The sequence below is a fragment of the Trichomycterus rosablanca genome, chromosome 1 (assembly GCF_030014385.1).
Source record: "Trichomycterus rosablanca isolate fTriRos1 chromosome 1, fTriRos1.hap1, whole genome shotgun sequence".
Classification (NCBI taxonomy): Eukaryota; Metazoa; Chordata; class Actinopteri; order Siluriformes; family Trichomycteridae; genus Trichomycterus; species Trichomycterus rosablanca.
The window spans coordinates 26402149-26413616 of record NC_085988.1 but is presented as its reverse complement, the minus strand read 5'-3'; the positions used below and the strand labels follow the sequence as shown (position 1 = coordinate 26413616).

Here is an 11468-nt window from a genome sequence, read left to right as displayed (position 1 = left end):
ATACAATTTACTTAAAAATATTACACAGAAAGTGCAGTATAGTAAGTTAAAACTCATTTACGGTATTGCACTGTAAAGCACCTCACAGACAGAGACTAAAGTTACACTTATTTCGTAGAACTAAAATAAATAGAAATTAACCAGGATTGTTGAAATAAGTAAGGCTTATGTATGTGAAACTCCACTTTGGGAATGATTAATTTTTGTAAAATGTGAAATCTGTCATTTAAAACTCTGTTACACAAAGAAAAGACATACATCAATTCTATGCAGAAAATCTCTGGGTCGAGTTCTTCATGCTAAAGACAAAGCAGACCATCCGGACTGTTATCAGTGAACGGTGTAAAAGGTGTTATGGGATGGGGGTGCATCAGTGCCTACAGCATGGGTGACCTGCATATACAGGGGTTGGACAATGAAACTGAAACCTGGTTTTAGACCACAATAATTTATTAGTATGGTGTAGGGCCTCCTTTTGCGGCCAATACAGCGTCAATTCGTCTTGGAAATGACATATACAAGTCCTGCACAGTGGTCAGAGGGATTTTAAGCCATTCTTCTTGCATGATAGTGGCCAGGTCACTACGTGATGCTGGTGGAGGAAAACGTTTCCTGACTCGCTTCTCCAAAACACCCCAATGCTGACATTACCCTGGATACCGTGGCTCTTGATACATCACAAAGACTTGCTGTCTTGGTCACAGATGCGCCAGCAAGACGTGCACCAACAATTTGTCCTCTTTTGAACTCTGGTATGTCACCCATAATGTTGTGTGCATTGCAATATTTTGAGCAAAACTGTGCTCTTACCCTGCTAATTGAACCTTCACACTCTGCTCTTACTGGTGCAATGTGCAATTAATGAAGATTGGCCACCAGACTGGTCCAATTTGCTCCCACACTAAAATGACAGGTGTTTCAGTTTCATTGTCCAACCCCTGTATGTAAAAACACCATTGACAAAGAGACATATATTGGGATTTTAGTGAGACAATTGCTGCCATTAGGCAGTGTCAGTGTTTTTTCCTGTAAAATCCCTGGTTATTTGAGCCAGACAATACCATGAAATGTAAAATCTGCTTATATATACACAAAAGAGAATAAAGCTGGTCACTGAAAACATTGGAAATCATAGATTCTTGTTTTTACTGCATTTTACTTCTCTGAAAATGGGGTCTGTACATACTCACTCATGATTAGCAAGCAAAGATGACTACACAAGGCTGAGCTATTTCCACTGTAGCAGCTCGTCTGCTGACACCAGTCGTGCTTTGCATCAGTGACACTGTGTGTCCTTGTTTTTCCAAAAAAACAATTATTAAGAAGACTAGATGTTTAGCATATATTTGAAGGTTCAGTACAGAAGTCTCAGGAGGGGACACTTAGACCAGGAGATCTAGACCAGGAGTTCTCAAACTGTAGCCCATTAAATATGTAGGTGTGACCCTGTACAGCACTTCTTTCTATTGGGTTTATCATGTGTATACATTAATGCATTTGTGCTACAGTTTTTGTCTACTACTGTTGCAAAAATTTTGAAGAGCATTAATCTTGAATTTGGCTATTTTAGCACAAACACCCACCATATAAGTGCACCTTGTAGGTGTACAGCTACTGATTGTACATGTCAACAGATGGGCTACATTTATAGCATTTAGCAGACGTACATTTTTGACATACACAATGTCAGTAAATTGCTAAGGGGCCCAACAGTGGTAACCTGGTTATGATGGGACCTGAACCGTTGACCTCATGATCACTAGTCTGGTGCCTTAACCATTAAGCTACCACCGCCCTTATTTAACCTCCTCCCTGTCCATCCATAGTAAACAGCCACCATACAACCACGTCTGACCAAATATTATGTGTGGGCAGACTATTCTTTGCACAGCTGGGGCATTTAAGTGCTTAAATTTAGCTATGTCTGATACACTTGTACCAGTAACACACACGCTACCATGCCACTGCAATGCTCACCATGCAAATTAGAGGTCAGTGTGTTTATTTACACCTTTGCTTTTAACCCTCTTTGGTCAGAAGTGTTCTATTATGATCCATTTCCATATCATAGATTCTTGTTATTACTGAATGGAACATATGAAGACATTAATAAGGAAAACAGAAAGGGTTAGTGCTAGAACGTCTGACACTCAGACACATTAAGAAAGCCACAGAATCTGTTTGTTCAATCAAAACTGCAGCCCCATGTTACCTTAATGGTTGTTTATGAAATAATCTGTGTAGGTAAAAGTAGATGAACCTTACAAACAGACTTATGTGTATAATCTACTGCATAACATACAATACTTCTGATCTGCTCTACTCTCTACTTCGTGAAAGTTTATACATGTGAATATTGTATGTCAAGTCTTTGTCTTGGCTTTACATTTTAGTGATTTTTTTTATCCAAAGCAACATACCATTGTGGCAAACAATCCAAGCAATTAACTGTGAAGTGCTCAATGGCCTAACAGTATGCCCTGGCAGGGATGGGTTGAACCAGCAACCCTCCAAACACTAATTCCAGTATCTTTACTTACTGGAGTTACCAGTGACCTGAGCCTGCCACAGAGTTCATATCCTCGTTTCTGTAAGTCCTCTGGAGAGGGTGTAGGTAAATGTCTACGCATCAATCACTGTCTTCACTGGTAATGAGGTCCAGGTCTTTGTCTTTGCGCTTGCTGTTGTCTGGGGTGTATTCTTTCTGCAGTTTCTCCAGCGCGTGCAGTTCAGATTCAAGACGCTGCTTGTGGATAGCGCGTCGATTATTCACGAGTTTCATTGGGAAAGGGTTCAAATCCAAGAAAGCAACGCTTGTCAGCTTTCTGTGAAGGAATAGATAAGAAAAGCAAAGAGGTTAGAGGTACACCCATGGTTAAGGAGAGTCGAGACAACCCCCCCCCCCACATGCACGAGACGAGTTCATATGTGGATCAGATTTGTGTACGAAGAGCCACACCCTGATCAACACATTATCCCTCGTCTCTGTGCAGGTGCCATCAATCAGCCAGCAGAGGTCGTAATCGCATCAGTTATGAGGTCCTGTCTGCACCTGCCCTGAATGAACAACAAGCCAATCAGATGGCAGAGCTCATTGTCGCCTCACAGCAAGAAGGTCCTGGGTTCGATACCCAGGCAGGCGGTCCGGGTCCTTTCTATGCGGAGTTTGCATGTTCTCCCCGTGTCTGCGTGGGTTTCCTCCCACAGTCCAAAAGCATGCAGTCAGGTTAATAGGAGACACTGAATTGCCCTATAGGTGAATGGGTGTATGTATGTGTGTCTGCCCTGCAATGGACTGGCGCCCTGTCCAGAGTGTTACTGTGTGCCTTGCGTCCATTGATAAGCTGGGATAGCCCCCCCCCCCCAAATTGGATAAGCGGTTAAGAAAGTGAGAGAGTAAGTGAGTGAAACTTGTGGGACACCCTATTTCACTTTTCAGTCTTTTTTTAAACAGGCAGCATTTAAACCAGGTAAAAACTTATGGGATACCAGTGTAGTAGTATAGTGATAATTCTGTATTGATATATTAAAAATATTTAAAACATTTTATGGTATGGCTTCAGGGTTAAGAGCTGGATAAGAACAGCTTTAATAAGACATTATTCATTCTTCCATCTCATCCTAAGCCAATTATGTGTGTGTAATGCACAAACTGTAGTTTTTACATAAAATATTTTGCACATTTTTGTGAAACTTAGGAACCAAATGTGTTAGTTTTTATAACCAATGAATTAAGAATTAATATTTATGGTAATTTGTGGTAATTGTGGATGCAAGACAGCTGTCGTGTGAGAGGTTTGATTGAAAGACACTGTATTTTAAGAAAACAGCAGCAGAGCAGTGATGTGACCCATATACAGTTAATTTACTTTTCTGCCTGCTGCATGACTGACCATAAACCCATTTAATCTGAGCAAGCAGGACTCAAGGCTGTGTTTCAGCCTTATGAATTAATCATGCTAAAGTCTGTCTTTAGAGCAAAAATAGCAACACTGTCTACAGCTCTGTAGCACAAACATGGTGATGATGACCTTTAAGGACATTTAAGTGCTTTAATTTTGCTATGTCTGATACACTTGTACCAGTAACACAAGCACTACCGTGCCACTGCAATGCTCTCCATGCAAATTAGAAGTTGGTTTTAGCCTGTTTTGGTCAGAAGTGTTCTAGTGTGATCCATTTCCATATCATAGATTCTGCATGGAATATATCAAGTCATTGTTAAGGAAAATGGAATGGGTAAGTGCTAGAACGTCTGACACTCAGACACATTAAGCCAGCCACTAAATCTGCTGTTTCAATCAAAACTGCAGCCCCATGTGATGGCTGTTTATGGAAAATAGCAACACTGTCTACAGCTCTGTAGCACAAACATGGTGACAGTGACCTTTCTAATCTTGATCATTCTGACAATCTTGTTGCCTCTAAGTGCATTCTAATGGACCTACTTGCTTAATGCAAGTCTAGGTACCTACAGGCTAAGAATGAGATTAAGTTAAATACAGGTTTAAAAAAAGAAAACAACCAAGACCATAATTTTGGTGATGACAATCCTGAATATAGAACTGAAGCAACCGAACCAAGCTGCTCTGGTTTGGAAGACTGTTAACACTGTGTATTTAACCTCTGTGTCATTTGTTATGTTTTGCTATCCTCTCCAGAGGAACTTCAGGACTCTCTTACCTGCCATCTGTGATAGTTTTGGTGAAGAAGCGAAGATACTGGTAGATTTCCAGGTTGTCATGGATCTTTAAGATTTCCTCCTCTTTGCATTTGAAAATAGCAAGTGCATATCGAAATATCACCTGTGAATAAAATAATAGATTTTAAGTTTTGAGCACTGTTTGTGAAGGACCAACAGAACTTTGATATATTGTACAGTGTTTTGCATATTTTATGTCTTTACTTATGTAGAACAATATAATCTGTTGGGTCAAAATATATACAGTATATAGCAACTGCAACTATTAATTTGCTGTTGTGAGAACTTCTCTGTCATTGATCTTTGTGAACAGTGAAATCTTTGCCAAGGATTAGAAAAAAGCCAGCTGTCATCTTATTCTAAATGGACAATTGCTTGTGTACTCCACTAGCCACTAGTGTTACTGTCAGGCGCTCAGGTGGCGCAGTAGTCTGAAACTCTAGCCCACCACCACTGAGGTTTGGGTTTGAATGTCAGCAGTGCTGTCGACTGACTGGGCGTCTACACAGACATGATTGGTTATGTCTGCAAGACAGGGATAGCCAAGAAGCCCTGAAATAGATTGGTGCCCTGTCCAAGAGTAGTTTCCTGCCTTGCACCCCTGACCAGGATAAAGTAGTTGATCAAAATGAAATAAAAAAAAAGGTGTTTCTGTCAAAATCAAGACAAATTTACTTTTCCATGGGCTCAAAGGGTGTCGGCAAAGAGACTTGCTTAAAAATCGGCACCCAAAAAACAGGAAAGTTTTTTTGCAATGTACATCATCTTGGGAGTGGTAATTACTGAGTAGCGTATTGACTGTCATGTGTGTTTTACCTTGGTGCCTTCGTAGAAGAAGGCATCCCAGACTTTTAGCAGGATGTCACTGGGTAAACTCTCAACAAACACCACTAGGAACCAGTTAAATGTGACCAGAGACACGTCCACATTGTGTTCCTCCAGATGTGCCGTGAGCCGTGGTAACTTCTCTGCCATAAAGTCCTTGAAGACACGCTGATCTACCTTTATGAGAGATGAGCAGGAAAGAGCAGAAAAGTTAGTATTTAGTGTAATCAGATTCAAGACAGTCCTCTATTAAGACTTCTTAATTCTGTTAACAATACAAGTTGTTTCCATTTTGTTAATAAATGTGGAATATTGACTTTAGTAAGTTAGTAAGAGATATTTAATCGACACTGTTACCTGAGAGCCCAGTAGGTTTTTGCTGTAGTAGTGTGGAGGCATGAGAAATTGCACAATGGCCACTAAGCACCAAAACGCCTCCTCTTCACTCTGTAGCACCAGCAATGCAATAGCAGCAAGCCTGAGTACATCACACACAACACGCATACAGTTAACACCTTAAAAAGTGCCGTCCATATACAAATACAAATCTGGTGTCAGATAAATAGAAGTGGTATTGTAAAGTGACCACTAGGTGTCAGGATTTACTTTTATGTTATACAAAGTGACTCATAATGATTCAGTAAAATGTAATTGAAGAATGATTTAAGTTAATTAATTTAATGAGGTTAAATGACATTTAACTGCTTCCTAGTAGTGTTTGTTCAGAGCTTACACAGTGAAATCCTGCTAAAGTCTGGGATGCCTTCTTTATATATTTTAATTTATAACTATTCTAATTATACATACAAAGAAAAAGTATTTATTTCTGTGAGTGCCTGAAGATGTAAAACAGTACCAGTATCCCCTTAATCACGTTTGCGTATCAGGTGGTATCATCAAATCGTTAAATATTACACATTAAATAAACTTTACTTACACTAGCATTGACATTAGTTTTAGCTAAAAAGGTGAGCATTACGTAGTGCTGGGTAATGCAGTTCATACAGGATTATTATGAATCACCCAGAACCTGATATGAAGAGGGCAAGAAAAGGATTCCAGCAGCTTGATACACATCTATCTATCTATCTATCTATCTATCTATCTATCTATCTATCTATCTATCTATCTATCTATCTACAGTGCCTTGCAAAAGTATTCAGCCCCCTTGAACTTTTCAACCTTTTGCCACATTTCAGGCTTTAAACATAAAGATATGAAATTGTAATTTTTTGTGAAGAATCAACAACAAGCGGGACACAATCGTGAAGTGGAACGAAATTTATTGGATATTTTAAACTTTTTTTAGAAATAAAAAACTGAAAAGTGGGGCGTGCAATATTATTCAGCCCCCTTGCGTTAATACTTTGTAGCGCCACCTTTTGCTGCGATTACAGCTGCAAGTCGCTTGGGGTATGTCTCTATCAGTTTTGCACATCGAGATACTGAAATTTTTGCCCATTCTTCCTTGCAAAACAGCTCGAGCTCAGTGAGGTTGGATGGAGAGCATTTGTGAACAGCAGTTTTCAGCTCTTTCCACAGATTCTCGATGGGATTCAGGTCTGGACTTTGACTTGGCCATTTTAACACCTGGATACGTTTATTTGTGAACCATTCCATTGTAGATTTTGCTTTATGTTTTGGATCATTGTCTTGTTGGAAGATAAATCTCCGTTCCAGTCTCAGGTCTTTTGCAGACTGCAACAGGTTTTCTTCCAGAATGGTCCTGTATTTGGCTCCATCCATCTTCCCATCAATTTTAACCATCTTCCCTGTCCCTGCTGAAGAAAAGCAGGCCCAAACCATGATGCTGCCACCACCATGTTTGACAGTGGGGATGGTGTGTTCAGGGTGATGAGCTGTGTTGCTTTTATGCCAAACATAACGTTTTGCGTTGTGGCCAAAAAGTTCGATTTTGGTTTCATCTGACCAGAGCACCTTCTTCCACATGCTTGGTGTGTCTCCCAGGTGACTTTTTATAGATATCTTTGAGAAATGGCTTTCTTCTTGCCACTCTTCCATAAAGGCCAGATTTGTGCAGTGTACGACTGATTGTTGTCCTATGGACAGATTCTCCCACCTCAGCTGTAGATCTCTGCAGTTCATTCAGAGTGATCATGGGCCTCTTGGCTGCATCTCTGATCAGTCTTCTCCTTGTTTGAGCTGAAAGTTTAGAGGGACGGCCGGGTCTTGGTAGATTTGCAGTGGTCTGATACTCCCTTCATTTCAATATGATCGCTTGCACAGTGCTCCTTGAGCTGTTTAAAGCTTGGGAAATCTTTTTGTATCCAAATTCGGCTTTAAACTTCTCCACAACAGTATCTCGGACCTGCCTGGTGTGTTCCTTGGTCTTCATGATGCTCTCTGTGCTTTAAACAGAACTCTGAGACTATCACAGAGCAGGTGCATTTATACGGAGACTTGATTACACACAGGTGGATTCTATTTATCACCATCAGTCATTTAGGTCAACATTGGATCATTCAGAGATCCTCACTGAACTTCTGGAGTGAGTTTGCTGCACTGAAAGTAAAGGGGCTGAATAATATTGCACGCCCCACTTTTCAGGTTTTTATTTCTAAAAAAAGTTTAAAATATCCAAAAAATTTCGTTCCACTTCACAATTGTGTCGCACTTGTTATTGATTCTTCACAAAAAATTACAATTTCATATCTTTATGTTTAAAGCCTGAAATGTGGCAAAAGATTGAAAAGTTCAAGGGGGCTGAATACTTTTGCAAGGCACTGTATCTATCTATCTATCTATCTATCTATCTATCTATCTATCTATCTATCTATCTATCTATCTATCTATCTATCTATCTATCTATCTATCTATCTATCTATCTATCTATCTATCTATCTATCTATCTATCTATCTATCTCTTGGACTACAGCTTTTAGAAGTGAAGAAGCCTTTGGGTGAGAGGTGAAACATCTTCAAGAACCTGAAATAGGTCCAGTTGCCTGAGAATGACCTGGATTACTTAAAGCATACATAGACAATTATTTATTTCATTTAACACTAATTAATAACATCAGTAAAATGTTGCTAAGATGTTGTTGGCAAATATAGCTTCTACCTTAATGTATTTTGGGATTATACTGACAACACCACTCTCTCCATAAATGATTATCTAAATTATTGCAGAATTTTTGCTGTATTTAAACATTGTTTTGAGTTTTGTGTGGGTTTTGGAAAGAAGTATTTTTGTGGTGCAGTTTACTTCTTATTCTAACTGTTGTGTGCTGCTTTTTAATAGCCATTTTTAAATCCAGAAGAATAATGAGTTGAATTGTTTGAGAAGCACTCTTCAGTAAGCTGAATCAGCTAAGACAGTGCTGTGTTTACTGTTAATACCTGTTTAGTCCCTGACAGTAGCCGACTTCTGGATTCTGCCAGGAATAAGCCAGCAGGACTCTCTGAAGCTGCTGGAGCATTGGACTGCAGGGTGAGGAGAAGCTTTGGTTGGTGGTGAGTGTACGGTGCAGGTCCAGCTGGATCTGCCGGGATGCTGGATGTGGTGTGGCACGACTCTTTTCACACAGCTGCTGGAAGAGGTCAGGATGCTGCTGTCGCAGTGACCGAGTCCTTGTATGCACCATCCAGTGCCACACATGTGGACGGTACTGACGCGGAATGCCTCCCCTCACCAGAGTCTTTAACTCTTCTGATGTAGAGAGGTCATCAGGAGAGCGACCTCCAAGAAACTGAGTCCAGCGGGAAAGGTGAGACCTCTCACCCATTTCCTGTTGAAGCAGGTTGTGAGAGCGGATCTCCAGAGCTTGGATCTTAGCCAGAAGCTTCATGTCCTCCACTTCATAGTCAGGGATGACCTTAAAGCCATACTCATCATACTCCCTGAGGAACAGTGCCATGTTTTAGTGGGTATGTTTATAATATGTGTACCAGATCTTATTAGTACATAAATCTTGCATTTCACTAAAAGTAAATACACTCCATGGTCAAAAGTATGTAGACATCTGACCATAAACATGTTGAACATCCCATTGAAAAGTGCATTAATATGAAGCTGTCCCACTTAACTAGGACCCACGTGGTTCCTCCACTACACAGGCTGGTGCTCAACCAGACAGCAAAGGTCACATGATTAGAAACCTTGTTACATAATCACAGATACATTTCTTTCTAAACATCCATGCTTTTACCTGCTAACATCCAGTCTGATGACATCTTTTCGATCTGCCTGTAGTGCGTCTTCTATTAGCTTCTTAATTACAGCTCTTTGTTCTGTGTTCAGCTCCTTGTTCTCCTGAAGTTTTCTCAGGACCCCCAAGTACCGGCTCTCCATCTGACAATTGCTTGCTTCCAGATATGCACACTAACACACAGAAGCAAAGATGATCGAACCTTTTATTAAAAAGCATCTGCTAAATGCCGAAAATGTAAATGTAAGAGAATTAACAAATCACAGATTCTTCTTTTTACTGCATTTTACACAATGTACCAAGTTTTTTTGGAAATGGGGTTCATATACAACCCAAATTTTTATATTTTGAATCATTGACAACTTAAGTTAGGTGAAAATGTATAAAGAATCGGAGGACCATGAATCAGTTCTTAAAAAAAAAATTCCCCCAACTCAAGAAACTGAATATTTCTGAGATTTCCTGCAAAGAATCAGATTGGCTTTGCAAACAGACAGTTTGGTCTAAAAAGTGGCAGTTCGAGCTTGTTTCATCATTTAAGTCTTGTGAGTCTTAAAATGATGTATATTTCTCATTTGAGAACAATGCACAATATTATCATTTAATTTTTTAAATACAGATTATGGCACAATGGTGCTGCTGGTTTAATGAGTGAAAAATTAAACCTTTATTATTATTACTTAATGATGTCCTTTGGTTGTTCTTGTTGCTGCATGTAACCTTCTGATTTATCCAGGTTTCGGACTGGCACTAATGGTTGGGTTTACATTAGGCTATGCACCTTTTGTATTCCAGTCCAGCCCAGGGTTACTGTTAACAGCAGTTTAGCTCTTACTATCATAATCAGAATAATTATTATTATTAGCTTGCCCAGTACTGGTTACAAGCTTTTACACCAGGCCAGCAGCCACTGTCCACTGAAGATTTGGCATGAGTACATGAGTAGTGCTTTATTCTTTGCATGCTCAGTTGCTATTAGTTTTAGGCCATGTGTTAGAAAACTCTCCCATCTGATTATGTTAATTGGCAGACTTGTAGTGCAGTGCTTAAAACAGTTCCTTTTTTAGTTCCTTAAGCAAACAGTCACTTTATGTCTGTAGGAATAAGAGTATGATTAATAGAGATTTGAAATGTAAGCATCCTCACCTTGACCATGAGACTTTTCTCTTGTTCTGAACTGTTCTGCCATAGTTTTGTCAGCTGATAAATCTCAGAGTTCAGAAACTTGTTCTGGGTCATGTAAGCTTCCAGGTCGTCCTGAAACACCAGAAACAAATGGAATGTTTCACACAAAAGCAAACATTACAATGACAAGGGTGAGCCCTTTAACAAGGCATGCCTGCGTGTTAGAACATTTGAAAGGGATTAATTATGCTGTTACCACACACCCCATATTATTCACTATAGTCAAAATAAAACCTGCAACACAACCCACATAGTGTGAGTACTCAAAAACACTCAAAGTATGATCTCTGAAAAGTGTTTTTCCTTTTCTCTGCATGAGCTTTAGTCATACAGTATAGTGTATAGACAATGTTCTATAATTTGTTTAACAATAAGATATTAATAAATCATGAGTACTGCACAAAATACTGGAGCTAATGGCACCAGAGGCTGGAACTGTGCTTGGCCCACTGGCCACATTAAAGTTTTATGCTGTTGTGGTACCAGCTTGAGATTGGTACCAATGGCAACTCACAATAACTTGACAAAGTCCGTCAAAATCAACAGTCAATTATTGCTAACTGGTTGTCTGTACTGAACAGAATGAA

General features: G+C 39.6%; 1 protein-coding gene across 1 annotated transcript in view; it reads right to left on the bottom strand.

Moving 5' to 3' along the window:
* Nucleotides 1-2355: 2355 nt before the first annotated feature.
* tbc1d2 (TBC1 domain family, member 2) overlaps nucleotides 2356-11468 on the bottom strand; it is a 38235-nt gene continuing 29122 nt past the window's right edge. The window contains exons 10-16 of the mRNA XM_062997101.1: nucleotides 10843-10953; nucleotides 9697-9869; nucleotides 8888-9388; nucleotides 5885-6005; nucleotides 5519-5704; nucleotides 4684-4805; nucleotides 2356-2825 (exon numbers count right to left, since the gene is read on the bottom strand). Of these exons, the coding sequence (XP_062853171.1) occupies nucleotides 2630-2825; nucleotides 4684-4805; nucleotides 5519-5704; nucleotides 5885-6005; nucleotides 8888-9388; nucleotides 9697-9869; nucleotides 10843-10953 (1410 nt within the window). The 3' untranslated portion in view covers nucleotides 2356-2629. The remainder of the gene's footprint in view (nucleotides 2826-4683; nucleotides 4806-5518; nucleotides 5705-5884; nucleotides 6006-8887; nucleotides 9389-9696; nucleotides 9870-10842; nucleotides 10954-11468) is intronic.